We start from the raw sequence: 26,874 nt of genomic DNA, 5'->3' as shown, positions 1-26,874 counted from the left end.
TACGTGCGCTTCCAAAGAGGCCCCTGCGCTGTTACAAAAAGCTTTACTAAAAACGGACACGTCCTTTCCTGGAGGGACCTGGAACATGCAGAAAACAATACACTTGGATGTTAAACTGCTGAATGGAAATGCATTACATGATATGACCGCTGAAATAGAGCCCTTATCTGACAGTGGCTCAGTTCCTGCAGTGCCGTTTTGCCTTTGGGCCCTGCGGTGGCATTTCTAATGCTCAGAAATTGTCTCCCTTCTTTCACGCGTGCACCTCCTGGTGATCATAAACATATTCTCTGTCACTCCTCCTCACTCAGGCAATCCCCCCCAGAGATCAATAAATCTAATGTGAACATCCGTACAAGCTGCAGATCCCAGCTGAGGGGAGGAGAGACACCAGGTCTCTCGGCTCATATTAACTCAAGATTTCAAACTTAACACAGTTTTGCATGGATATAATGCATTCACTGGTGGTCAATGTCACTAGCGCAGACACTTGAAGGACAGAATCAAGCCAACTGTCCACTCACAGCTCGACTACAAGCATCAATCACAGTTCAAGGAACAGAGTGAGTAATCATAAAAAAAGCTGCCTTGGGTCAGTTTGTACAGTCAGTGTCCTGATGTTCTCTGGACAGCGGACGTGGTGTCATTGTATATGACTATCTAAGACATCATAAACTTCTTCTCTATATACACTGTACATGTACTGGTTACAGTATCTAATGAAAATTGGGTGAGGTACGGAAAAGCACTGTAACATATACCATTTCACACGTGTAATACCTCAAAGTAAAGGGATCCAGACCCAGCAGTCATTTTGGAGGTGGGTAGTATAGTCATTTCACATGGCGAGTTAACAAAAAGAGTATTGGGCTCCCGTACAAGTGATCTAAACACCTGTGTTTATATAAAGAAATTGCTTTGTGCGAGCTGGTGTAAACTTGTCAGGGCGTACCAAGCTAATCTAATGCTCTTCATGTGCACCATTATCTAAACTTTATTTTTATTCCAAGCTTCCCTTCACACATTGAACCTTCATCATGGCTCTCTCGTGAATGTTCCATTTGTAAACTCTGAAATTAGAATGTTCGAATAAACCTATACGTACCCAAAGTCGATGTGGTATTCCTAGAGTTTATCAATATGTGAACACAGGGAGCCACATAGACTATTGCTCACTTGCAGCACCAAGCATACTGGCTGTCCATCAGCGCAAAGTTCATTGACTACAGCTCTTCTTCCCCCATGATGTAGTGTCAAAACCAACAATCTTGCACTGAAAAGCAGTGGTTATACAACTTGTGTCTCCTTCCATGAGGTTAACGATACAAAAGCATGGCACTCAACTGGCCTTGATTGAAAAATACAACATTTATTGCGATAAAAGATCAACGTTTCAATCCAAGATAAAAATCCTAGTGTCGACCAAAATGTCGATCCCTTTTCTCAATAAATGCTGTATTTTTTTCAATCAAGACCGGTGGAGTGTCATACTTTTTTTGTAATCTTTAATTGGATTTACAAACCCGCCCAGTGTGTGGTTTCGTTTGGATGTGCAGGTTACTAGCAAGTGGAAGTTTCTTCATTACCACGAGTGCGCCGTCCCATGGATCTTCCCAGATCCCACCTCCCATGAGGTGGCAAAAGGTTTAGCCAAGCAGAATATCAGTAGGTAGCTAACGTATTTGAATTTTGTTTAACTACTTTAAGAAGTTGTCTGAATATCTTAATCAAAACATTAAAGATAACAATGGCTATGATCACCTACAGCTCAACCCTCAAAACCTTCTGCTAACAGAACAGAGACACAGTGTACATTTTTTTTCTTGGTGCCCCATAGATATTACAGCTGACGACTAACTGCATCTGAACTTCCCCAAATGCAGCTATGGGTAAGAACCCTCTTGTTGTCACCTTGGAGCTATAGGACATGAGCACAGGCAACATCTACTGTAACTGACAACTTGAAACTTTCACATTTGTTTAACTACATTAAATTCATCGACCTGGCCAGGATCAATGTGCTGGGTCTATTTTCTATATAGGGAAGGAGTTTTTTGGGGGGGGCAAAACCAGGGATGGCTGATCAGTGCCCTTCTAATATTTAGACATTGGCAACATCCTCTACATCCAGTCCTCAAGGACCCCTAACAGTGCAGGGTTTAAGTATACTCCTGCTTGAGCACAGGTGCTTCAGTTCAAATGATTGGGCCACCTGTGCTAATGAGAGAATAATCTTAAAACCTACACTGTTAGTGGTCTTTGAGCACCGGATTTGGGCACCTCTGCTCTACATCACATCCCGACTTGCAGAACACACCGGCCCGGCTGACTTTTCTGTCCTGGCCACATTCTTCCTCTCGCATTGTATTATCCACAAGAAGATATTTTATACTGTGCCAGGTAGTAAATGTCTCCCACAGGAGGACAAGATAAGAGACTCTTGGGGTTTATTGGTGTAGCCCCATGTAACCGGCCACCAATAGCCTTATGTTCAGCAGTGTAATTGGCTTCTTCAAACAAATCTAGCCAAGCTAAAAGCAAAGGTTTTGCTGCTTTTCTTTCTTTGAGAACTCTGCCAAATTGCACTTGTTAGGGGCCTCTGAATATGGGAGTGTTTGGCAATCAAGTCTTTCCTTTGTGTGTGCAAACTAATGTGCAACACATTGATATCACACAAAAGGAAATCAAACACCACCATGTTCACAACGTAACTTTCAAAAATACATTTTAAAAAGAGCTTTTCCTCCGAGGGTTTTCTAATTGTATTATTAGGTGGGAAGCAGGGAGTCTCTGGAGCTGAACCCCATTTATTTCAGCTCTGGGTCCCCCTGCTTCCTGAGATACTTCCCTTCCGTAGCTCCTGCCGGTAGCAGAACCGGATGGGCACGCAATATGGCGGCACAAATCTCCCCTCGGCACAGGAAGTCAGCAACGTCATCTGTTGCCGTTTACCATTGACCCGTATTACGCGGGAACGTGAAGCATGAAGGCGACACCAGCATGAGCTTCTCCAGGAAGTATCTCAGGAAGGGGAGCAGAAATTAATGAGGCTCAGTTATGGAGACCCCTGTTTCTCGACTAGGACACAAAATGTTTTTTTTTTTTTTGTTTGTTTGTTTTTTAAAGGAAATGTTCCAGATTCACTAAAGTATGGGACTCATGACTTAGATTTTTTTTTAAACGACCCCTCCATGACTAGAGATACATCTCTTCTCTGATTGTGCCTTGTCCTATCCCTACCAGGTGCTTCTGGGGCACGAGGACCCCTGGGCAAATCTGTGAGGTGGTAAATAAGGTCATACCATTAGAGGTATGCCCTCCCAGTGGTGATAACCTCCCCCCGAACCCTTCCTTTCCATTGTAGGCTGCTTTAATACAATGTTTGCACTTCCCTTATTGTTATATGCCTTCTCTCTCTTTTTTTTCCTGTATCCTAATTTGAAATTGCTCTATAAATAGTGTTAAAAATAAATAAAGAATACAAGCTGTCAGATTTTGGTTAAAAAAAAAAAACAGCAATCACCCAGAACCTGTTAAAAATGTCACTGCTTCTTCTTCCTGGACCAAATTATCATTCCCTCACTCCGTTCTCCCCTCATATAGTGAAGAGTTTTTGTTCACAGCAAGTGGTACCAGAATGAGACTAATTAGAACCATTAATGAACTAACTGAGCTGCTGACCTTAAAGTGAGCAGGAGCTCCCAAATCAGAGACATCCCACAGAGCTGCAGACAACCTCATGGTCTGAGCAGCCCGTACAGAGTCAAAGACTGAGCCAACTGTGCTGAAGCAGGGCTATCCTCAAAACCTGGCCTGTTGGTGGCCCTTGAAGACTGGAGTTCCCCAACCCTGCACTAGTAGGAAGAGGCGGTTGTAACCCCTTGAAATTCGACAGGCTTATTTGATTGGCATAAAGGAGAGGGGTAGGAAGGAAAGATTCTTACTCTGTCAGTGGTGAGAGTTTTACAACTGCTATGAGCTGGCAAGAGATGGGATGCGTAAAGTATGTAAACCCTTTAGTACTAGAAATGCTAGTAAGATGGCACACAGCTCTGCAATGCAATACATGCCTGTCCAGTACTGAAGGCATACAAGGGTGCGGAGTATTCACCGAGAGTGCCGGCTTCCTCTTTATCTGGAGACCGATCGGGAAGTGTACCATGTACATGACAGTGATGTAGATACCTGTGGATTGTGTGCAATAGGTATACCTCCTTCAGATACCTGCACATAATAGAATCCAATGGGTATGTTGTGGGAAGATATACTGCAGAACGCAATGAAATATATCCACAAAACAGACTAGTCTCAGAACACAGCACCTCTTAATAACCATGTAAGCACTAGTACCTATAAACCTAGCACATGTAAGCACTAATACAGTACGTATAAACTTAGCACATGTAAGCACTAGTACCTATAAACCTAGCACATGTAAGCACTAATACAGTACGTATAAACTTAGCACATGTAAGCACTAGTACCTATAAACCTAGCACATGTAAGCACTAATACAGTACGTATAAACTTAGCACATGTAAGCACTGGTACCTATAAACCTGGCACATGTAAGCACTAGTACTTATAAACCTGACACATGTAAGCACTAATACGTATAAACTTAGCACATGTAAGCACTAATACGTATAAACTTAGCACATGTAAGCACTAGTACCTATAAACCTGACACATGTAAGCACTAATACGTATAAACTTAACACATGTAAGCACTAGTACCTATAAACGTGGCACATGTAAGTACTAGTACCCATAAACTTCGCACATGTATGCACTGGTACCTATAAACTTAGCACATGTAAGCACTAGTGGCTATAAACGTGGCACATGTAAGCACTAATACGTATAAACTTAGCACGTGTAAGCACTAGTACCTATAAACGTGGCACATGTAAGTACTAGTACCCATAAACTTCGCACATGTATGCACTGGTACCTATAAACTTAGCACATGTAAGCACTAGTGGCTATAAACGTGGCACATGTAAGCACTAATACGTATAAACTTAGCACATGTAAGCACTAGTATCTATAAACCTAGCACATGTAAGCACTAATACAGTACGTATAAACTTAGCACATGGAAGCACTGGTACCTATAAACCTGGCACATGTAAGCACTAGTACTTATAAACCTGACACATGTAAGCACTAATACGTATAAACGTAGCACATGTAAGCACTAATACGTATAAACTTAGCACATGTAAGCACTAGTACCTATAAACCTGACACATGTAAGCACTAATACGTATAAACTTAGCACATGTAAGCAATAGTACCTATAAACTTGGCACATAAGCAATAGTACCTATAAACTTAGCACATGTAAGCACTATTACCTTTAAACGTGGCACATGTAAGTACTAGTACCCATAAACTTCGCACATGTATGCACTGGTACCTATAAACTTAGCACATGTAAGCACTAGTGGCTATAAACGTGGCACATGTAAGCACTAATACGTATAAACTTAGCACATGTAAGCACTAGTACCTATAAACCTAGCACATGTAAGCACTAATACGTATAAACTTAGCACATGTAAGCACTAGTACCTATAAACCTGGCACATGTAAGCACTAATACGTATAAACTTAGCACATGTAAGCACTAGTACCTATCAACCTAGCACATGTAAGCACTAATACGTATAAACTTAGCACATGTAAGCACTAATACGTATAAACTTAGCACATGTAAGTACTAGTACCTATAAACTTAGCACATAAGCAATAGTACCTAGAAACTTAGCACATGTAAGCACTAGTACCTATAAATGTGGCACATGTAAGTACTAGTACCTATAAACTTCGCACATGTATGCACTGGTACCTATAAACTTAGCACATGTAAGCACTAGTGGCTATAAATGTGGCACATGTAAGCACTAGTACCTATAAACATGGCACATGTAAGCACTAGTACCTATAAACATGGCACATGTAAACACTAGTACCTATAAACTTAGCACATGTAAGCACTAGTACCTGTAAACGTGGCACATGTAAGCACTAACACCTATAAACTTTGCACATGTAAGCACTAGCACCTATAAACTTTGCACATGTAAGGACTAGTACCTATAAACTTAGCACATGTAAGCACTAGTAATGATAAACTTAGCACATGTAAGCACTAGTACCTATAAACCTAGCACATGTAAGCACTAATACGTATAAACTAAGCACATGTAAGCACTAGTACGTATAAACTTAGCCCATGTAAGCACTAGTACGTATAAACTTAGCACATGGAAGCACTGGTACCTATAAACCTGGCACATGTAAGCACTAGTACTTATAAACCTGACACATGTAAGCACTAATACGTATAAACTTAGCACATGTAAGCACTAATACGTATAAACTTAGCACATGTAAGCACTAGTACCTATAAACCTGACACATGTAAGCACTAATACGTATAAACTTAGCACATGTAAGCAATAGTACCTATAAACTTGGCACATAAGCAATAGTACCTATAAACTTAGCACATGTAAGCACTAGTACCTATAAACGTGGCACATGTAAGTACTAGTACCCATAAACTTCGCACATGTAAGCACTAGTGGCTATAAACGTGGCACATGTAAGCACTAATACGTATAAACTTAGCACATGTAAGCACTAGTACCTATAAACCTAGCACATGTAAGCACTAATACGTATAAACTTAGCACATGTAAGCACTAGTACCTATAAACCTGGCACATGTAAGCACTAATACGTATAAACTTAGCACATGTAAGCACTAGTACCTATCAACCTAGCACATGTAAGCACTAATACGTATAAACTTAGCACATGTAAGCACTAATACGTATAAACTTAGCACATAAGCAATAGTACCTAGAAACTTAGCACATGTAAGCACTAGTACCTATAAATGTGGCACATGTAAGTACTAGTACCTATAAACTTCGCACATGTAAGCACTAGTACCTATAAACATGGCACATGTAAGCACTAGTACCTATTAACATGGCACATGTAAACACTAGTACCTATAAACTTAGCACATGTAAGCACTAGTACCTGTAAACGTGGCACATGTAAGCACTAACACCTATAAACTTTGCACATGTAAGCACTAGCACCTACAAACTTTGCACATGTAAGGACTAGTACCTATAAACTTAGCACATGTAAGCACTAGTAATGATAAACTTAGCACATGTAAGCACTAGTACCTATAAACCTAGCACATGTAAGCACTAATACAGTACGTATAAACTTAGCACATGTAAGCACTAGTACGTATAAACTTAGCCCATGTAAGCACTAGTACGTATAAACTTAGCACATGGAAGCACTGGTACCTATAAACCTGGCACATGTAAGCACTAGTACTTATAAACCTGACACATGTAAGCACTAATACGTATAAACTTAGCACATGTAAGCACTAATACGTATAAACTTAGCACATGTAAGCACTAGTACCTATAAACCTGACACATGTAAGCACTAATACGTATAAACTTAGCACATGTAAGCAATAGTACCTATAAACTTGGCACATAAGCAATAGTACCTATAAACTTAGCACATGTAAGCACTAGTACCTATAAACGTGGCACATGTAAGTACTAGTACCCATAAACTTCGCACATGTATGCACTGGTACCTATAAACTTAGCACATGTAAGCACTAGTGGCTATAAACGTGGCACATGTAAGCACTAATACGTATAAACTTAGCACATGTAAGCACTAGTACCTATAAACCTAGCACATGTAAGCACTAATACGTATAAACTTAGCACATGTAAGCACTAGTACCTATAAACCTGGCACATGTAAGCACTAATACGTATAAACTTAGCACATGTAAGTACTAGTACCTATAAACTTAGCACATGTAAGCACTAGTACCTATAAATGTGGCACATGTAAGTACTAGTACCTATAAACTTCGCACATGTATGCACTGGTACCTATAAACTTAGCACATGTAAGCACTAGTGGCTATAAATGTGGCACATGTAAGCACTAGTACCTATAAACATGGCACATGTAAACACTAGTACCTATAAACTTAGCACATGTAAGCACTAGTACCTGTAAACGTGGCACATGTAAGCACTAACACCTATAAACTTTGCACATGTAAGCACTAGCACCTATAAACTTTGCACATGTAAGGACTAGTACCTATAAACTTAGCACATGTAAGTACTAGTACCTATAAACTTTGCCCATGTAAGCACTAGTACCTATAAACTTTGCACATGTAAGGACTAGTACCTATAAACTTAGCACATGTAAGTACTAGTACCTATAAACTTAGCACATGTAAGTACTAGTACCTATAAACTTAGTACATGTAAGTACTAGTACCTATAAACTTTGCATATTCACACACAGACAAGAGAAAACACCCAGTTTTAGCTATTCCAATAAGGCCATACGTACGTCTTTTCCTCTGATCTGGTCCTCTGTCAGCTGCACCTCTATGAGAGGCCGTACTGTGGTGAAGACCTTCCACCAAAGCCAATTCTTCACCCCTTTGTTCTTCTTGATGTTCTTCTGAATGCAGCGAATGGCAAGCTCTTGGATCTAGGGGGACGTAACATCAGGTTCAGTGTTGCAAAAAGACACAATATCTGACAGCAGGCTAGGTAGGCTAAGAGATCCCTTCAAGCTATATCCACTGAAGGTGTAACATAGTTAGGAAATGATGAAAACAAAGTTTATTCAGCGCTCAGGATAAATGCCAAATTCATCACCAATGATAAACAGCAGCCAACACTCCATGTAAGGGAGAAAGGAGAAAAATAAAGATGTAGATAGAGTGATGGTGGAGAGGAACAATGAGAGAGAGAGAGAAAATTAATAGTGAAAGGGTTAGCAGAGGGAGCGATAGGGAACAGAGGTGAGAGAATGGAGAATGTGGGGAAAGAGAAAGGAACAGAACAAGTGTGTGTAAGGGAGGGAAAGGAGGGAGGGAGACAATAATATGTAAATAGACTAACATAGACAGACAAACAGAGAGAAAGTAACAAGCTATAACAAAGTGAGAGAAGATGAGAAACTAAGGCCTCGGACATGGTAAAAAAGACCGTGCTGAGGCGCTCTGAGGGGAAACATTATCCCTATCAGCGCGGCTTTAGACGGCGCTTCCGCAGGTGTGCGGAGGCGTGTGGAAATGCAGGAGACAGGCAAGTTTAAATTTTGCCGCTGAGGGAAGCGCAGGGCCGGTCACGTGACTGCCAGAAGCCAATGGCAGTCCGTGACGTCGGTGCCGTGATATGGCGCCCTAGCCCCGCCTCCCGCCCGGCCCCCTACCCGGCACACAAGCGCGCTCGCTGACGCTCCTGCTGGGACACGAAAAATCTCCTGCATGAGCAGGAGAGCATGAGCGTCAGCGCTCCCCCCGGCACCATGTCCCAGGCCTAGGACTATATTATAGAGAGCGAGATGAGAACACAGTGTACATGTATGTGTATGCGAGAGAAGAGCACGAGGAGCAAGTGAAATGGGGGCCATTTCATATAAATGGTTCAATGGAGTAAATAAAGAGTTGGAATTGTTTTCAATCTAGAGAAACCTGCAACACAATGTGATACGAGGCATTTAATTTAATGAAGGGGTAATTAAGAGAATCCACAGTATTGCCCAGCACTGCTGCAGCAGATATAGTATAACTTGGGTCTCTGGCATGTCCCACCAAAATGAAACAAGGTTATTTGTAGTCAAACAACGCACCCGCCATGTGTACTTGGCAGGTTTTTATACATATATTTCTCAGCTTGTTTATTTTCTGAATCTGATCTAAGTTTATGAATAGAATCCTCTGCCCGTGGACCGTCTCACCTGTTACAGGTAGTGACAGAACTGTGTCTCTTCTTAATGAATGGAGCATGCTACACATTTTGTACAATATTTGTAATAATTGCAATAAAGGGGGAACAACGTCACCTATCCATGCAACTCCTTCTCTACCAAGTTCTGTCCTTGGTATTGTTTACTTGTAGAGCATGGTTAAAGGAATGTAGGAGCACCAAGGGGTAACCTAGTTCAAAACTCCTGAGGCACAATTCATTGCAATGTTTTTCCCAGGCAGGAAAGGAAGTTTTCAGGCTCTCTCAATGAAAGAAATTCTGCCTCTTGGTGGGAATCAGCTGTTATGTAACCCCTTTTGCTGACAGAGGGGTATTAAATACATTCCCGAGCAATGAGTTGCAGTCCTTTCTAGTGCCAAAGTCCCAAAACCAGAGTTCCCTATTCCAGATTATCTTACTATAAAAAGACACTTTACCCAGTTGTACATCAATCACAGCAGTCGAAGTGCCAATAAACAATGGTAGTGATACAATGATTTAATGCAGGTGTGCCCGATCACTTTAAACAAGGGAGACAAGTCCTTGTGCATTGTGTATACATGAGAACAGATACTGTAGGTAGAGGTCTTTTATTAAACAAAATCCCTGAGCTAAAGTAGCCAGCATTACATTGCCAACCTTGCTAAGGGCGCTAAACCATTACACACAGTGAAAGTTTAAGGACTTGCACAGAAACGGAGCAGTACTTCGTTCCACGAAACTTCAACAAATGGTTACTCACATGAGCAAGCACCCAAAAATACACAGCGCTGATAAGGAGAAGACAAACACACAACCTGTCAGCCCTTACCGGTGTCAGACAGTGCGCAGGTCCCAGCTGCCTGACCAGTTTCTCGTCAATGTGCGCCAACTGCTCAAAGACAGCTCAGCCGAGGACTGGCAAAGGACCCGTTTGTTCCTCCCAGCTCATGCCCGACGTTCTCAAAGAACCCCCCTCCCTCCTCATCTGACAGCAAGCTCTGGTCTTTTGTGAAATCGAGAAGTTTACCATTTTAGGTCACCGGGGAGAGACAGAGGGAGAGAGCTGCCACTTCTGATTCAGGATGGAAAATGTGTGTGTGTAGCTGGGCCACCTCGGGAAACATACCTTTCTCTTCTTGAACTGTTGTCGTGCCAGGTACCCTCTGCATGCAGCTTGGAATAGGGACAGGTTCTTCCGGGTCTGATCATCCCTTTGTTCTTCTAGCTTTGCAAATGTTCCCGCTTTGAAGAACACCTGAGAAAAGGGAGAGGAATTCCAGCTTCAGAAGGGAGAGGTCTGCAGGAGGTCCCGTGCTGCAAGCCCCTCACGCACTCCAAGGGTTATACTACTACTAGAATCCTGCAACGCCTCTGGCACAAACCCTCCACCTTCTTTGTGTCATGAATATTAATTTTGACAGCATCATAGTTGTGTACATTGTGTACTGGCTGCAATGGAGAGCAGGGAGTGCAACGGGTCAGAAGTGACACTTAATGACAGAGTTGCGCGTTGGAGTGTGCAGTGCTAAGAAAAAGCTGCCCTGCCAATGCTACAAGAACAACAAGGTCATGTCAACCACTTCATGTTTGAGACCACCTCCTGGCTCCTAACATGAATATGCTGAATCAAAAAGCCTTCCGGAGTAGGACTATTGAAAGCTTCTTCTGCACACAGACTGGAGTCCTCGGGAACACATAACTGGATCTCCATCTCCCGCCTAACTGCAGCAGCTCACACTCACTGCCCAATTTCTACTTCACGTCCCGTGGCCCCAGTTAAAGTGGCAATCTAAGCTGGCCATTTTTTTTCCCTTTATTTACATCAAATTGAAACAGAGGGTCTCCGGAGCTTAACCACATTCCTCTCAGCTCCGGGGTCCCCCCCCGCCCCCCGGCTTCCAGATACCTACCTCCGTAAGGGGTGCAGGTAGCCGCTCCGACTTGTTAGCTGGGGTTCATGTAATGGCTGCCTTTTGCGGGCCAATAGGAAGCCATGACATCATCCGGTGCGGCTTCCTATTGGCCCACGGGAAGCAGGAGCTTTAAACTTGCAGGAGATACCGGCACCCCCCTACCCCTCCCGTCCCCCCTAACCCCCCCCCCCCCGCCCCCCGGAGGTAAGTATCTCGGGAAGCAGGGGTCCCCAGAGCTTAAATTAATGAGTTTCAGTTCCGGGGACCACCTGCTTCGATACAATGTAAAAAAACAAACTGCTTTAAAAAAAAAAAAATCATACTTAACATGGCAGACCTGACAAAGGTCTGCATATCGTGGCTGCATGAAGTGATGTTTATTTGAAAGTAGCTCTGGGGGTGAGATTTCCGTGGAAACGCTGAATGATTATAAAAAGCAGCACATAATTGTCTTCTACCTTTACTGCATGAAGGCCTGGTTTAGGTTTGTAAAGAAAAAACAGGCTCTTTTTGTTTATGTTATCTGTGTGAAGCTCTAGCAGGAGAAGCAGGATGACCTTGCCTTAATCACAGAGAAGTAACAAGCATCAGCAATCCCAGATTCCTCCGATTCACCCTTTGCTAGCTAACCTCGGGAGCACTGCCATACAATCATAGAGCAAAGCAATGAATGGCCGTAGGGCTGAATGTGTTAATCAGCCGGGCCTGCAGCTCACTGGGCCTTGCTTGTATTCCCTGACTCATTTGCATGAGGAATTCTGCATGTGGGAAGCAACTCCAGGTCTGTGCATAATACAAGCCACCCTGTGCCCAGCGCTGTTTTATGCTAACTCTGGGCACTGCATTGTGTGGGTTTGAACGGAGACTTCTGCATTCTCCAGTGCGATCACTGGACATGATTATGCGTTCCGTCAGTCTGCTTTGAAACAGGACTGAAGTGCTTCATAGATGCTGCATATGATCCTGCATCACTTCTGAGGAAAAGATATTCCTGGTCTCAAGAACTCCTGTGCAAAGTAATCTATGCAGCTCTTCCAGCCTGGTGCGTCCTCATTGGCTGTACCCGCTCACATGATGCGGCCGCCGCCGCGCGGAAAGACAAAATCATTTGTCTTATAAAAAAAAAAGCGCAGTGTGGTCGCTCTGCATTGCTAGCGCGGCCGCACACACTGTGGGTGGCCTCATAGGGAAGGAGTATGTTGTTCTCGCTGTGCGAGCACTATAATCTTTAGCCGTACACATGCACGCGTGCAGTTTTGTCCCATTGTTATTTTCATGTCGCGATTCCTGCCCTTCCCATTTAATGTACGCTTTGCATGATTTTAGCCTGTATTTTATTAGTGCCTGCCGCCACTGCAGGGCTGGGTTTTTATTTTCCCAATATGTAGACCAGTCCCGGTATACAACAGGCTCCCCCCAGTGAGGCCCAGGAGCAGACAAACCTTTGCATGCAGCTGGAAGTCAGACAAAGCGGAGGCTACAATACAGAGGGTAAAATCCCGATTGTCAGTGGCGTTACACTGCATCGCATCAGCTAAAACCAGCTTGGAAGCGCAACACTTACCCTGCTCAGGCCCATATGATAACTGCTCTTCTCTAAATCCAGGGACTCCAAGAGCTCTTCCACCGCCTGCAAAAACACAAACACAAAGCGATGTTGTGACCGGGGGATGCTGGCAAATGTCCTAAAACGTTGCAGACGGATTGTACCTGGCCCACAAGAAACGTACAGGCAGGATATACAGCAATATCTTCACTAAGCACCCACCTGCCTTAAAGATGCTACAGTGGGTCGCGAGAAATATGTGCACTCTGTTTTATTTAGCCTTTTTTCATGCTGGTTGCCTACTTCAATGTAAAATCTATTATATTCAGCAGAAAAAAATATATATTGATGGAAAAACATTTATCGTGCTCTCTCTGGACCTCTTCGCTGCCCCAGTGCCATTATGGGAAAGGCATAGGAACGGGCGCACACACACGTACACAGACACGTGTGACACTTCCCTGCAGTGCCAGGCTGTATGTAGTGCGAAAGCTGCTGATTGGAATCGGATGTCCGTGGCTCATTCTGTACATCAGTGGCTCATTCTGTACATCATTGGCTCATTCTGTACGTCAGTGGCTCATTCTGTACATCAATGGCTCATTCTGTACGTCAGTGGCTCATTCTGTACATCAATGGCTCATTCTGTACATCATTGGCTCATTCTGTACGTCAGTGGCTCATTCTGTACATCAATGGCTCATTCTGTACGTCAGTGGCTCATTCTGTACATCAATGGCTCATTCTGTACGTCAGTGGCTCATTCTGTACGTCAGTGGCTCATTCTGTACGTCAGTGGCTCATTCTGTACGTCAGTGGCTCATTCTGTTCGTCAGTGGCTCATTCTGTATGTCAGTGGGTGGGTCTGGGCCATGTGATCCCTACACAAGTGATCACCTGGCTCTGGGATAAAGTGCCACAGAAAAGGCTAAAGACGGGACACTTGGGATATTACATAGAAACAATATGACGGCAAATTAAAAAAATAAAAACACTTGGCCCTCTTAGTCTCCCCGTTCTCCTTATCCGTTGGAAGAACTCAAACCCTGATAGATTATTTTGATCTGTTTTATAGGATAACCTGATGTCTATCCCAGGCACATTGTCAACTCCCTCACTGCATTGGCCTCTAACACCTTCTCCATGAATTACGTGCTCAAATTTCCTGAGCCTGCCCGCTTCAGCGCGCGACCTCTTGTTCTAGCACTTTTCTCTCGGAAATATGCTTCCCTCGTGTGCCTTGTTGAAACCCTTGATGCATTTGAACTTTCAAATGCTTTTTCCTTCCCTCCTCTAAGCTGAACACTTTTCAGGTCCGTTCTTCTGCGAAGTTATGATGTAGTCCAAGAGGTGGCCAACTCCAGTCTCCAGGCGTTGACTGAGCTACTGATTGCGCCACCTGTGCTGAAGCAGGGATATTCTGAAAACCTGACCTGTTGGTGACCCATGATGACTGGAGTTGGCCACCGTGCCCCATTGTAGTAGCCCTTCTTTGCAGATTCTATCGGGCTCCAAAGTTATGCTGTATAACTCAACCCTGATCAGCAGCAGCAGCAGCAGCAGCAGCAGCAGCAGCAGAACATGACGATGCCTGCGAACAGCACGTTAATGGCTTATTTCTAAAACCGACACCTCGCAAGTGGCTTTTATTGTATGCTTGTTGCTGCGTTTTATTTCACAATTAGGCTTTGCGGGCTAAATGTGGAAGGCTATTAAGTATATCATAAACCATAAAGCCAGTACTAAAATGGCAGCGAATGCGTTGCATGGATGAGTGCTTCTACTTTACTGCATCTCCAATGTATGTTGCTAAGTGAGACTGCTCGTTTAATGCCCTGTTCTGCAGGGGAAGACCACAACCCAAATACTCAGCTACACTGCTGCCTTGTCGCCACCACCAAAGCGAGCCACCAACAAGCTTCTCTGCCACAGTGCATTTTTTACCCCTTGATTGCTGGAGTGGCCCACAATGCATTGCTTTGCAGGGCTCCGGGAGCTGGATTTCTGCCAGCAATATTAGAACGCCAGCTCCACTAACATTACGTCTTTGGAAAAAGGTTGCCTTTTATTTTAGGTACAAAGGGAGAAACACGACGTTTCAGGTCCAGTAGGGACAGTTCATTTGCAGTGCTAGAAAAACCCTATACTGCCAAGATGGGGCCCCAAGGGGAGGAAGGACCCGTAATGTGCAACTGCTTCAGTGCTGTAAGTACAGGGGTGCTCGACTCCAGTCCTCAAACCCCCCTCCCCCCAACAGGTCAGGTTTTCAGGATATCCCTGCTTCCGCACAGGTGGCTCAATCTTCAACTCAGCCTCTGATCGAGCCACCTGTGCAGCAGCTGGGATATCCTGAAAACCTGACCTGTTGGGGGGGGGGGGGAGGGGGGGGGGTGATGACTGATTTGAGCCCCCCTGCTGTAAGACAACGTTCTTATTATCATTCTTAGATTGTAAGCTCTTCGGGGCAGGGATTTCCTTATCCTACTGTCTGATTTTGCTGCGCTTATTGTATTATTATAATGCCCTGTACTGTATTCTTTGTGAAGCGCTGAGTACACTTTTGGCGCTATGTAAATAAAGTCCTACAATACAATTTATTTATAAAGCAACAACGTACGACGGGTGTTTTTAAAGACCATGGAAATAAAATGACATTAACATACACTGGTATAGTGGGTAAGTACGTTGCTTTTGAAACGAATCTTTAATGATGAGGGAGAGCAGTGCATTTGCTCTGTAATGCTCCCTTGAGAGGGACACAATGCCCATTACTCGGCTCTGTCTCTCAGCCAAGTCACTGCTGGAGACAAGACATGACTCACATTACTCGCCATCAGAGGCCGATACCCATCGATTTATAATACTCATTAACACCTTTACTGCTAGCATCAAAACATAAATATTAATATATTCTTATGTATAGTAATCATGACACTGCACGCAGCAGAATATCCGCGCCTTTAGAGCTTACAATCTAATTTTGAGCCAACAGATAAAGCGTCTTCAACAATGGCTTCGCACTCCAAGGACCAGTGCACGCCAAGCCTCGGTTTCATTGAATTCATTAATGAACGATCCCCTTAAGAACACAAGGTACCCCACTGAACTCCAGACAGCCACATCCTCTCATTAAACACGGGAGATGCAGCTCAGTGTCACAACAAACACAATAATGAAACATGACACTTGTCACAATGGCTTTGAATCGCAATGTCGGATGCATGATCTGAACCCCGTGGTATCCTGAGCCAGACGATGCATTTCTAGGATAGTTGATGCAGAAAACTTGTTCATATCCTAAATGCATTTGTAGTTGGTTGGCAAATTCGGTGGCTATTCCTGCAGCCTTGGTTCTAGAGCAGTGTTATTCAGCCGGGGGTTACTAGGAATATAGACTGGGTAAGGAGAATCTACCATGAGAGTCACAGATAATCCAAAAGGCATTGCGTTAGTGGTGCACACCTGGGCTTATTAGATCTGCACTTTTAATTGGTAATATTAAAACAGAGTAGCAAAAGTGCAAAAAAGATCTAAAAAAGTTAAAAACCGGGAAGGATTGATATCAACACAGTAATTAGTATTGCTTGAGTTTGCAAGGTGGCTGCTAAATCTGTGTTAATACCCTGTTTCTATTATTAGAGCAAAGAAAATGTTAGTGTGCTATATAACCTGTGGTAAAGCAAAATTCCTATAGGTGCAGGGGAACAATATCACTGGACTAAGTGTGCTGCTGTGATTCCTAGGTCGTATATAAACTAGGGTGGATTGAGCTACAATGGTGCAGTACGATTACCCAATCAGATCGCTAAACTGATAGACACTGGATAATAGGCAGATAGCATTATAAGGGATCGGTTTCGTCCTAGCCACTTGCCTACTAATAAAGGAACTAATGACCAGAATCATTGCAATGGTATGCATTAGCAGTCCTAACCCTCACTTCTGCTATTCTGGGCTGATAATCACTTCCGGGTATGACATCATTATGTCCATGTTCGTAGGAACGCTTGGATTCAACGAGCATCCCTAAAGTGTTCCCTGTAATTTTAAGGTAATTTGAAAATGGGATAAAATACAGAAGAATTTACGACACATCTGATCTCAGACGCGCTATTAGAGAGGGTATGGGGTTCATTTCAATGCCTCTGATCTCAGACGCGCTATTAGAGAAGGTATGGGGTTCATTTCAATGCCTCTGATCTCAGACGCGCTATTAGAGAGGGTATGGGGTTCATTTCAATGCCTCTGATCTCAGACGCGTTATTAGAGAGGGTTGGGGTTCCTTACAATGCATCTGATCTCAGACGCGCTATTAAAGAGGGTTGGGGTTCCGCAGAATTTCACAATATAATTATATATAATATAACCTGAAGAAAAGGTAAAAAAAAAACAAAAAAACACTGTTCTAGAGCAGGGATGCACCATCTTTTCCCCCTGCCTGCTCTCCTCCCTTGCTAGCGCAACCCTCCGCCTCCCCCCCCTCCCCCACTGCTCGGCTCCGGTATCCATTGATGCCGCGGGGTCATGTGACGCCGGGTTATCATGACGACGCGTCGCTGGAAGCCAAGTTAGTTAGACGCCTCGCGTGGTTTCCCCACATTTATTTTAAATGCATTGGAGGAGAGCGAGGGACCACAGTAACCGCCGCCCCCTCCCTCCCCCCCCCCCCCAAAATCTTGCGCCCCCCAGTTCGAGGATTGATTTGAAAATCCCGGTTTAAACCCCTTCATAGCTACAAAGGTCTTCAATACATTGCAATACTAGCAGCAGTGTTACCAGAGCAACACCATGCTCTTACGTTGAAAAGCACAAATCACGATGTACAGTATATGGCTTTCAAAGCACTGTGAGATTAAATTATTTCACCCACCACAGTTCACCTCCAAGAGGGGTATGACTGTATGTACTGCAGCTCACATTAGCATAGGCAGCTTTACAAGAGATTCCTCTGCTAACATTTTCTCTCTGTGCAATGGTACATTAATCTGCTTTCCTCAGATATTCTTTCTAGGGCTGGCAATACCTATACAGTAATCTTAGTGTGTCCTTAAGACACAGTATCAGCAGAATGTGTGTGTAAATGTCAAGACAACAGGCACAACAAAATGCTAAAAGTGGACAGGCACGTACATGTTATTCTCCATGGAAAGCATATTCTATAAATATACACATGATAAAAGAATAATATTCTGTACATCCAAAGGCAGCTCTTAGATAACAGTCTGTACATTTGTATCTAAACAATCTGCAGCTCAGGAATGTTCTCTCTATTCAAATCACATGTTACGCATTGTCTCTACAGCCACTAATGTAATCAAAGAACATTAACTACACATAAAGCATTGGGAGCATTGTGTACAATGCAACCTCTTATGGGGAAATCATTCTGTATACTCAGTAATTATACTGAAGGAACACAATGTACATGCAAACAACCAATTGGAAGGGTTTTCAGTATAAGCTAAAGAAGACTACACTGACTCGTATCCTTTCAAGTTTCCCTCCCGTTTTCATTTTACGCTGCATAACAACCTGCAATCGTTAACCATTTCTTATTTGTAAAGCTTCTAATTTAACATCCTTCATCTTTTTTTTTGCTCCAAGGACGGGTTCTTTATTTACCTATTTTGAAGAAAAGAAGCCCGGCTGCTGTGATAAGTCCAAGCCCAAAAGGTCATCCACCAACTCAAACTATACCTGGTTTTTATGATGAAAACGTTTCATGCTTCTCTCTGTTCTAGCCTGGTCGGGAATAACGCGCAGACGCCAACATTGTTTCAGACCGGCAGCTGTATGCCTAGAACTCATACAGTAGGGACATACCCCCAAACACCCTTACAAAAAACATAGTGCCGGGACAGACATCCCGAAAACCCTTACAAAACATAGTGCATGCGCACACCACGAAGAACATTAGTCTGTATATTAAAAAACCTAGACACCGAATACTCAACATCTAGTCCATCTATAAAAAAAATAAAACATCCTTTACAACCAAACATCCTTCCTCTAAAAGTCAAGATAATAATCATTCCTTATTTAAAATAGAGCACTATTATCTGCACTGTTCTCTCATGTCTGAGAAGTATAATGTTAACCACAGCTCGGTTCAGATGATCAAAACTGCCCTAGTTACCCCAATGCCGATACAAAAATGCTCTTCTCAATGTCTCAATATGATCTTTTCCTGGGATCTCCTGCAGCTTTCTTCGGTCACGAGAAAGAGGAGGGGCAACTGTACATTCCCAGCTATCCATTCCACGGGTCTTACTTACTCTCACAGCTCTGCCATAAGTTTTCTGTAACTCCCAACTCTCTGTGATATGATGAGATCATCAGGTTTGAAACTGTCCCTCCCCAGCTATCTCCTACTGTACATAAACACACAGCAAGGAGCAGCTTATTCTATGCTGGCACCTGCAGTAGTTCTGCTTATATTGCATCTTGGCACAATCAATGGAGCTCTGCCTAAAATCGGAACAATTAAGACACATAGTAATACATTCCTGGTCTACAAAGTATCGGGTTACAATTAGTATCTAAAAAAATACATACCTCAGTCGAATGAGATCAGAAGGTGTCACTATTTAAAATGGGCCCATGAACATCTACTCAACTATGCAGGTTAGGTATAATGGCAGAACTTATTCTGGGCTCACCCCGGTGACTCTCTCCATGCAGAGTGTAACTCTGTTAAAACATATCGAGCGTCACCTTTGGGGGCTAAGTAGGCAGAATTGTTTTGTGAAAACGAACTGAAAGAGCGCATTGCGTCAACATTTTTTAAATTTATCATCTCAAACAATTAGCGATATCGGTATTTCGGTATTCACGTCCATGTGCCGCACGTTCTCTTATTCTCTGTATGGTGTGCGGCATGTTGACACATATGCAGGCATTAAGAATTGTTTGTGTCTACTCGCATTCGTCTGTTACCCCTAGAAAAGCTTTACGGACAATTGTGCTGCATCTCTGGCGCACAAACGTATTGCATGCTTGCAGTTTAATATAACACATCCGTTACATGTGCGTCATAGACGACATCCAAACTCCGCCTCTAACTGCACCACTAGCGCCATTTGTTTGTGGGAAAGAAGTTGACGCACACACTGCACAATGCATAATAATATTTTTGGCACACTGATGTATGGAGACGCACTAAATTGCTATTCTTGTGTGTGTCTGTTTTTATAAGAAAATCCCTTCTAGCAGTTGTCTTTAACCCGGGGTCCGCAGACTATGTCTCAGGACCCCAGAGGCTGTTTTCCCTGGTGTAGGGGGGAGCAGGCTGCTGCCTCTTCCCACTCCCTGCAGTAAGCCGTTTTAGGACCGCTCGCTCATGAATAGTGTCCCGCTCCTCTCCTGTGCTCAACACTAGATCCTGGGGTAAGAGCGGGAGAGTATTAATAAGTGCATTCCTAACCATGTCTAATGTTTCTGCTCACTGTGCACCAGGAAGAGAAAGGCAAAGGTACAGTCCTCCCCTCATTTAACTTCCCCCCTCCCCCGTGTCCATCTCCCCCCATCCCCCATGTCCCTCTCCCTCCCCTCCCCCATGTCCCTCTCTCCACCCTACCCTGTGTCCCTCTCCCCCCTACCCAGTGTCCCACTCTCCCCCCTCCTCCGTGTCCCCATCTCCCCCTCCCCCGTGTCCATCTCCCCCATGTCCCTCTCTCCACCTTCCCCCGTGTCCTTCTCTCCCGCTTCCCCCGTGTTCCTCTCTCTCCCTCCTCCCCCATGTCCCTCTCTCTCCCCCCTCCCCACGTGTCCCTCCCCTTTTTGTCCCTCTCCGCTCACTCTCCGTGTCCCTCTCTCCAACCTTCCCCATGTCCCTCTCTCCCCCGTGTCCCTCTCTCCACCCTCCCCCATGTCCCTCTCTCCACCCTCCCCCTTGTCCCTTTGCCCTCTCGTGTCCCCCTCCCCCTCACTCCCTCTTCCCCATGTCCCTCTATCGCCTGTGTCCCTCTCCCACCCCACCCCCGTGTCCCTCTCCCACCCCCGTGTCCCTCTCCCCCCTCGTGTCCCTCTCCACCCTCCCGTGTCCCTGTCTCCCTCTACCTGTGTCCCTCTCTTCCCCTCGTGTATCTCTTCCCCTCGTGTCCCTCTCCCCCTGTCTCCCCTCTTCCCATGTCCATCTCCCTCCTCACCCTCTCCCCCCTTCGTGTCCCTCTCCCCCTCATGTCCCTCCCCCCCTTCGTGTCCCTCTCCCCCCTTCGTGTCCCTCTCCCCCCTTCGTGTCCCTCTCTCCCCCCTCGTGCCCCTCTCTCCCCCCTCGTGTCGTTCTCTCTCCCCCGTGTGTCGTTCTCTCTCCCCCGTGTGTCGTTCTCTCTCCCCCGTGTGTCCCTCTCTCCCATACAGTAGCTGCCCAGTGTTACCACACTTTCAATACAGAGAGTAATATTAAGGGTTCTTAAGGCACATTCTTAGCAGAGTGTGTCTAAATGTCAAGACAACACACACTTGCATAACCTACAACTAATAGTGTGCAATGTGTTACTTTTGCATTACAGGGGTAATGGGGACATTATCCCCTTATATTACTGTACGTTATTTTGATTTACCGTTTAAATACTTGTGTGTCAAAAACAGATCTAAAGACTGCAACATAACAATGAAGCTTTCAATCAATATGCTTGGTTAAAAAATATACTTTGGTTACTTCGTGAAGAGCTGAAAAGCCACTAAGCACGCGACAAACTCAAGGGACCAATACAAAAATTAATCTTCATTAATTATATTGTTAAAAAAATTACTATTTTGTAATCTAGTGTATTGGAAATACAATACATTGGAACTTTGTAAATTAGGCTGAGGCCATAGAGGGGTCCAGCCGCTCTCCTCCGCGCTGACGCTAGCCTGCTCGGTCAGGAGTGTTTCCATGGACTGACAGGCGAGCCAGCGTGCGTGATCGGGAGGCGGGGGGAGGCGGGCAGTGACGTCGCTGGGCCAAAAGCCCGCGAAAGGCCGACGTCAACGTCACGGTGTCGACGTCATGACGCTGCTTCGTGCCGATTGGGTGTTTTCAGCTGACAGCGTGCTGAGAAACAGTTTCGGCTGGCAGCTGAAAATCCCTGCGCTCGCTAGAGCCCCCTCTAAAGACATCCTCATTGAGGATGACGGGGCTCAGCGCGGAGCGTCCGCACGGGTCAGAGCGGCTTCCCCCTCTATGGACCCAGCCTTAGTGATGACGTGTGTAAATAAGCCATTTAGCATCACTAACCTGCTGTCAGGGGGGACCACGATTTTATTAACAGTAAAAGAAAGGTTTCTCTCCAGGCCTTAGCAAAATGAATTCATATGTGAAAGTTCTCTTGGGTATAAAAAGATCAACACTGTTTAGTACATAATAACTAATACAAAGGGTCAAGAGTCCATTTCCTTCATGTATATGTGCAGCTTTGACAGTTCTGCAACAGAGTAGGGACCTGCTCCTCTGTAAAAGCTTTTTTATTTTGTATTACCCATGCACATACAGACACAAGTCTTCCCTGTAGAACAGTATTTTTCAACCGGAGTTCCTAGAAACGCTTGGGTTCCGGGGGGCGTCCCTAACGGGTCCCCTGCAGTTTTCAGATCATTTGAAAATTGTGCCAAATACAGAAGAATTTACAATGCATCTGATCCCAGACGTGCTATTAGAGAGGGTTGGGGTTCCTTACAAAGCATCTGATCCCAGGCGTGCTATTAGAGAGGGTTGGGGTTTCTTACAATGCATTTGATCTCAGATGCCCTATTAGAGAGGGTTGGGGTTCCTTACAAAGCACCTGACCACAGAGTTGCTATTAGAGAGAGTTGCGGTTCCGCAGAATTTCACATAGGGTTCCATAACCAAAAAAAAGGTGGAAACCACTGCTCTGGAGCATATATCAATTTTGGTGTCAGGACACAGGGATATAGTGACTATCCCAAGGAGCTGACACTAGTTCTGGACCAAGTTTATAACCTAGGATTTGGCCAAGATTCAAACAAGTCAAAAAGATTATTTCCAAAACATAAAGCACTGCGCCACTGATATCCAAGGGACCAAAATCAGTTACAAAATCCTCATACTCAACAAAACCTCTGGCCAAGATCATCCTTACCTGCTCACCGATGACTAATTAATCAAGTTTTTTTTTTTTAAATAAAATGATGAGGCTTTAATTTTTTTATAATTATGCTACTCTTGGTCACAATCTGTTCCTTGAAATGCTGACACTGTGGAAGGGACCATGCGTTTGCTGCTTGAGAGTGGAGGAAATATTGGCATAAAAAGTTGAAGCGGCTTGTTCTGACCCCGATGCGAGAGCAGGGAGCGGGCGGTAGCAACCTAGTTGCAACCTCGTCCCACTGAACACAGGACCCTGCCATAGGAGGCAAAGGGTGTTTGATACTGTACGGAAAGAGATACAATGAAAACGTTGGCATCCTTTCCATCCTGGCCAAGCAACTATTATGCCCACGCTTCTTTTAACCCCTTTCTCGTTGGTTCCCCCAGCAGCAGCAGCAGCAGCAGCAGCAGCAGATTGAATTTCATGCAATGCAAAAACACACACACAGAGACACACACACACACAAGATTTAAAGGCGCAGTACTGCAAAAAGACGAAGTAATGTGCAGTCACGTTGGGTGGCAGCATAAGGAGCCGCACAACACACTGCTGACCTCTGCATTAGTCATTTGATTAGGGGTTGCTAAGCAAGGTTACAGGAGCACAAGGCAGCAAACAGCGCTCAGCAGGGCATCCGCATGAATAATTAAACTCTACAGGGCTCTGCAGGGCTCTTTATCAATAATTAAATTAGGTATAGCAGAATTCTAAATCAAGCAAATTAGGCGATGCTCTGCGCGGCTCTCTCTCGGCAAGGGAAATATGCAGCGCTCGTGTTGGACTTTCTATTGCTAAATAAAACCGTTTTTTTTTTTTTTTTTTTGGTTGGAGCCGAGCAGCATTTCTGCGCGTTCTGCAAAAGCGCAGGAAATCAAACAGTGCTCTGCAATGTTTTAGATCACAGGCAAAAAGTAAGTGAAGCCCAGCAGGGTTCAGTATCACAAAACGTGAGAGAGATACGATCCAGTGCATAAAACGATAATACAGAACCAGCCTGGCCACCGGGGCTGGGGAAAAAAAATCAACTAAAAATGTAAGTACAAGAGATAGCACTCTCAGCAAGACTCACAGCACGGATACATATCCTTATAAAGGTCAGCAAAACTTCAGCATAAGAATCAAAAAATCTTCATTTCATTGAAGAACAGCAGCACGGTACAATGTTTCAGGCCAGCGAGGCCTTTCATTGGGTAGGTGGGCTCAACGTATCACAAAGAAATGCTCTGCATGGCTGCAAGGGCAGGGCATTAAAGCAGCAAACCATGTGAAATCCTATAAATAAATCAGTCTTGTAGTATTAGACAGTGACTGTTTTTTCTCCTTTTATTCAACTTTTAATGCCATTTTTAATGAGTTTTAAAGCATCCTTTGATTTCTATAGCAGGTGTTAGCCCACCTCCCCAGCAGTGCAAGATATTTGCAACACGTTCCTGTTTGTGATCATTTGTTGCCAATGTTCCCAGCAGTTTGAGCTGCAAACTGTAATAATAGATACATTGTAGCTGCTGAGCTACACTGTCTGAAGAATTTATTGAAATCGAAAGGCGGCCATTATGTTAGGCACATCAGGATTTTGACAGATTATAACAGGAGCACCAAACGATTGCCAGTTTAGGTACGAATGCAGAATTATACTGTACATTGTCACGTGCTTTACATATACAAATAAGACAAAAAAGGAGAACGGGAGGGGGGTAAAATTGTGAGTGCGGGGGGGGGGAGGTAAAATGAGTGGGGCGAGCGGCATAACATCATTGGTGGGATGGGGGATACAATTGTGGAGGGGTACAATTGTTAGTGGGGTACAATTGTGAGTGGGTGGGGTACAATTGTGAGTGGGGGGGTAAAATTGTGAGTGGGGGAGGGGGTGTAAAATTGTGAGTTGGGGAGGGGGGAAAAAATTGTGAGTGGGGGAGGGGTTGGATAAAATTGTGAGTGGGGGAGGGGTTGGATAAAATTGTGAGTGGGGGAGGGGTTGGATAAAATTGTGAGTGGGGGAGGGGGGTACACTTGTGAGTGGGGGGTAAAATTGTGAGGGGTAAAATTGTGAGTGGGGGTAAAATTGTGAGTGGGGGAGGGGGGATAAAATTGTGAGTGAGGGAGGGGGGTAAAATTGTGAGTGAGGGAGGGGGTAAATTTGTGAGGGGGGTAAATTTGTGAGTGGGGGGGTAAAATTGTGAGTGGGGGGGAGGGGGGTAAAATTGTGAGTGGGGGAGGGGGGTCAAATTGTGAGTGGGGGGAAGGGGGGGTAAAATTGTGAGTGGGGGGGTGGGGGGTAAAATTGTGAGTGGGGGTGGGGGGTAACATTGTGAGTGGGGGGGGTAAAATTGTGAGTGGGGGGGGTTAAATTGTGAGTGGGGGTTGGGGGGGTAAAATTGTGAGTGGGGGGGGTAAAATTGTGAGTGGGGGGAGGGTGGGGGGGGTAAAATTGTGAGTGGGGGGAGGGTGGGGGGGGTAAAATTGTGAGTGGGGGGAGGGTGGGGGGGGTAAAATTGTGAGTGGGGGGAGGGTGGGGGGGGGTAAAATTGTGAGTGGGGGGTGGGGGGTAAAATTGTGAGTGGGGGGGTAAAATTGTGAGTGGGGGGGTGGGGGGGGGGTAAAATTGTGAGTGGGGGGGTGGGGGGGTAAAATTGTGAGTGGGGGGGTAAAATTGTGAGTGGGGGGGTGGGGGGGGTAAAATTGTGAGTGGGGGTGTGGGGGGGTAAAATTGTGAGTGGGGGGTGGGGGGGTAAAATTGTGAGTGGGGGGTGGGGGGGTAAAATTGTGAGTGGGGGGGTAAAATTGTGAGTGGGGGGGTGGGGGGTAAAATTGTGAGTGGGGGGGTAAAATTGTGAGTGGGGGGGGGCGGGGGGGTAAAATTTTTAGTGGGGGGGGGGGGCGGGACGGGGGGGTAAAATTGTGAGTAGGGGAAGGGCGGTAAAATTGTGAGTGGGGGGGTAAAATTGTGAGTGGGGGGACGGGGTGTAAAATTGTGAGTGGGGGAGGGGGGGTAAAATTGTGAGTGGGGGGGTAAAATTGTGAGTGGGGGGGGTGGGGGGTAAAATTGTGAGTGGGGGGGGGTGGGGGGGTAAAATTGTGAGTGGGGGGGGTGGGGGGGTAACATTGTGAGTGGGGGGGTGGGGGGGTAACATTGTGAGTGGGGGGGTGGGGGGGTAAAATTGTGAGTGGGGGGGTGGGGGGGTAAAATTGTGAGTGGGGGGTGGAGGGGTAAAATTGTGAGTGGGGGGGTGGGGGGGTAAAATTGTGAGTGGGGGGGGTGGGGGGGGGTAAAATTGTGAGTGGGGGGGGGTAAAATTGTGAGTGGGGGGGGTGGGGGTGGGTAAAATTGTGAGTGGGGGGGGTAAAATTGTGAGTGGGGGGGGTGGGGGGGTAAAATTGTGAGTGGGGGGGTGGGGGGGGTAAAATTGTGAGTGGGGGGGGTGGGGGGGGTAAAATTGTGAGTGGGGGGGGTGGGGGGGGTAAAATTGTGAGTGGGGGGGGTGGGGGGGGTAAAA

General features: G+C 45.1%; 1 protein-coding gene across 19 annotated transcripts in view; it reads right to left on the bottom strand.

Annotated features, from left to right (window-relative positions):
- The window catches only part of MYO18A (myosin XVIIIA), a 207,796-nt gene that overhangs the window by 77,905 nt on the left and 103,017 nt on the right, over positions 1-26,874 (bottom strand). For all 19 annotated transcript variants that reach the window (XM_075594641.1, XM_075594644.1, XM_075594629.1 and 16 more), the window contains 3 exons: positions 13,308-13,373; positions 10,957-11,085; positions 8,440-8,583 (listed from right to left, as the gene is read on the bottom strand). In XM_075594641.1, the coding sequence (XP_075450756.1) occupies positions 8,440-8,583; positions 10,957-11,085; positions 13,308-13,373 (339 nt within the window). The remainder of the gene's footprint in view (positions 1-8,439; positions 8,584-10,956; positions 11,086-13,307; positions 13,374-26,874) is intronic.

This window comes from Ascaphus truei, chromosome 3 (genome assembly GCF_040206685.1).
Source record: "Ascaphus truei isolate aAscTru1 chromosome 3, aAscTru1.hap1, whole genome shotgun sequence".
In the NCBI taxonomy this organism is placed as follows: Eukaryota; Metazoa; Chordata; class Amphibia; order Anura; family Ascaphidae; genus Ascaphus; species Ascaphus truei.
This window is presented reverse-complemented; position numbering and strand designations above follow the sequence as displayed.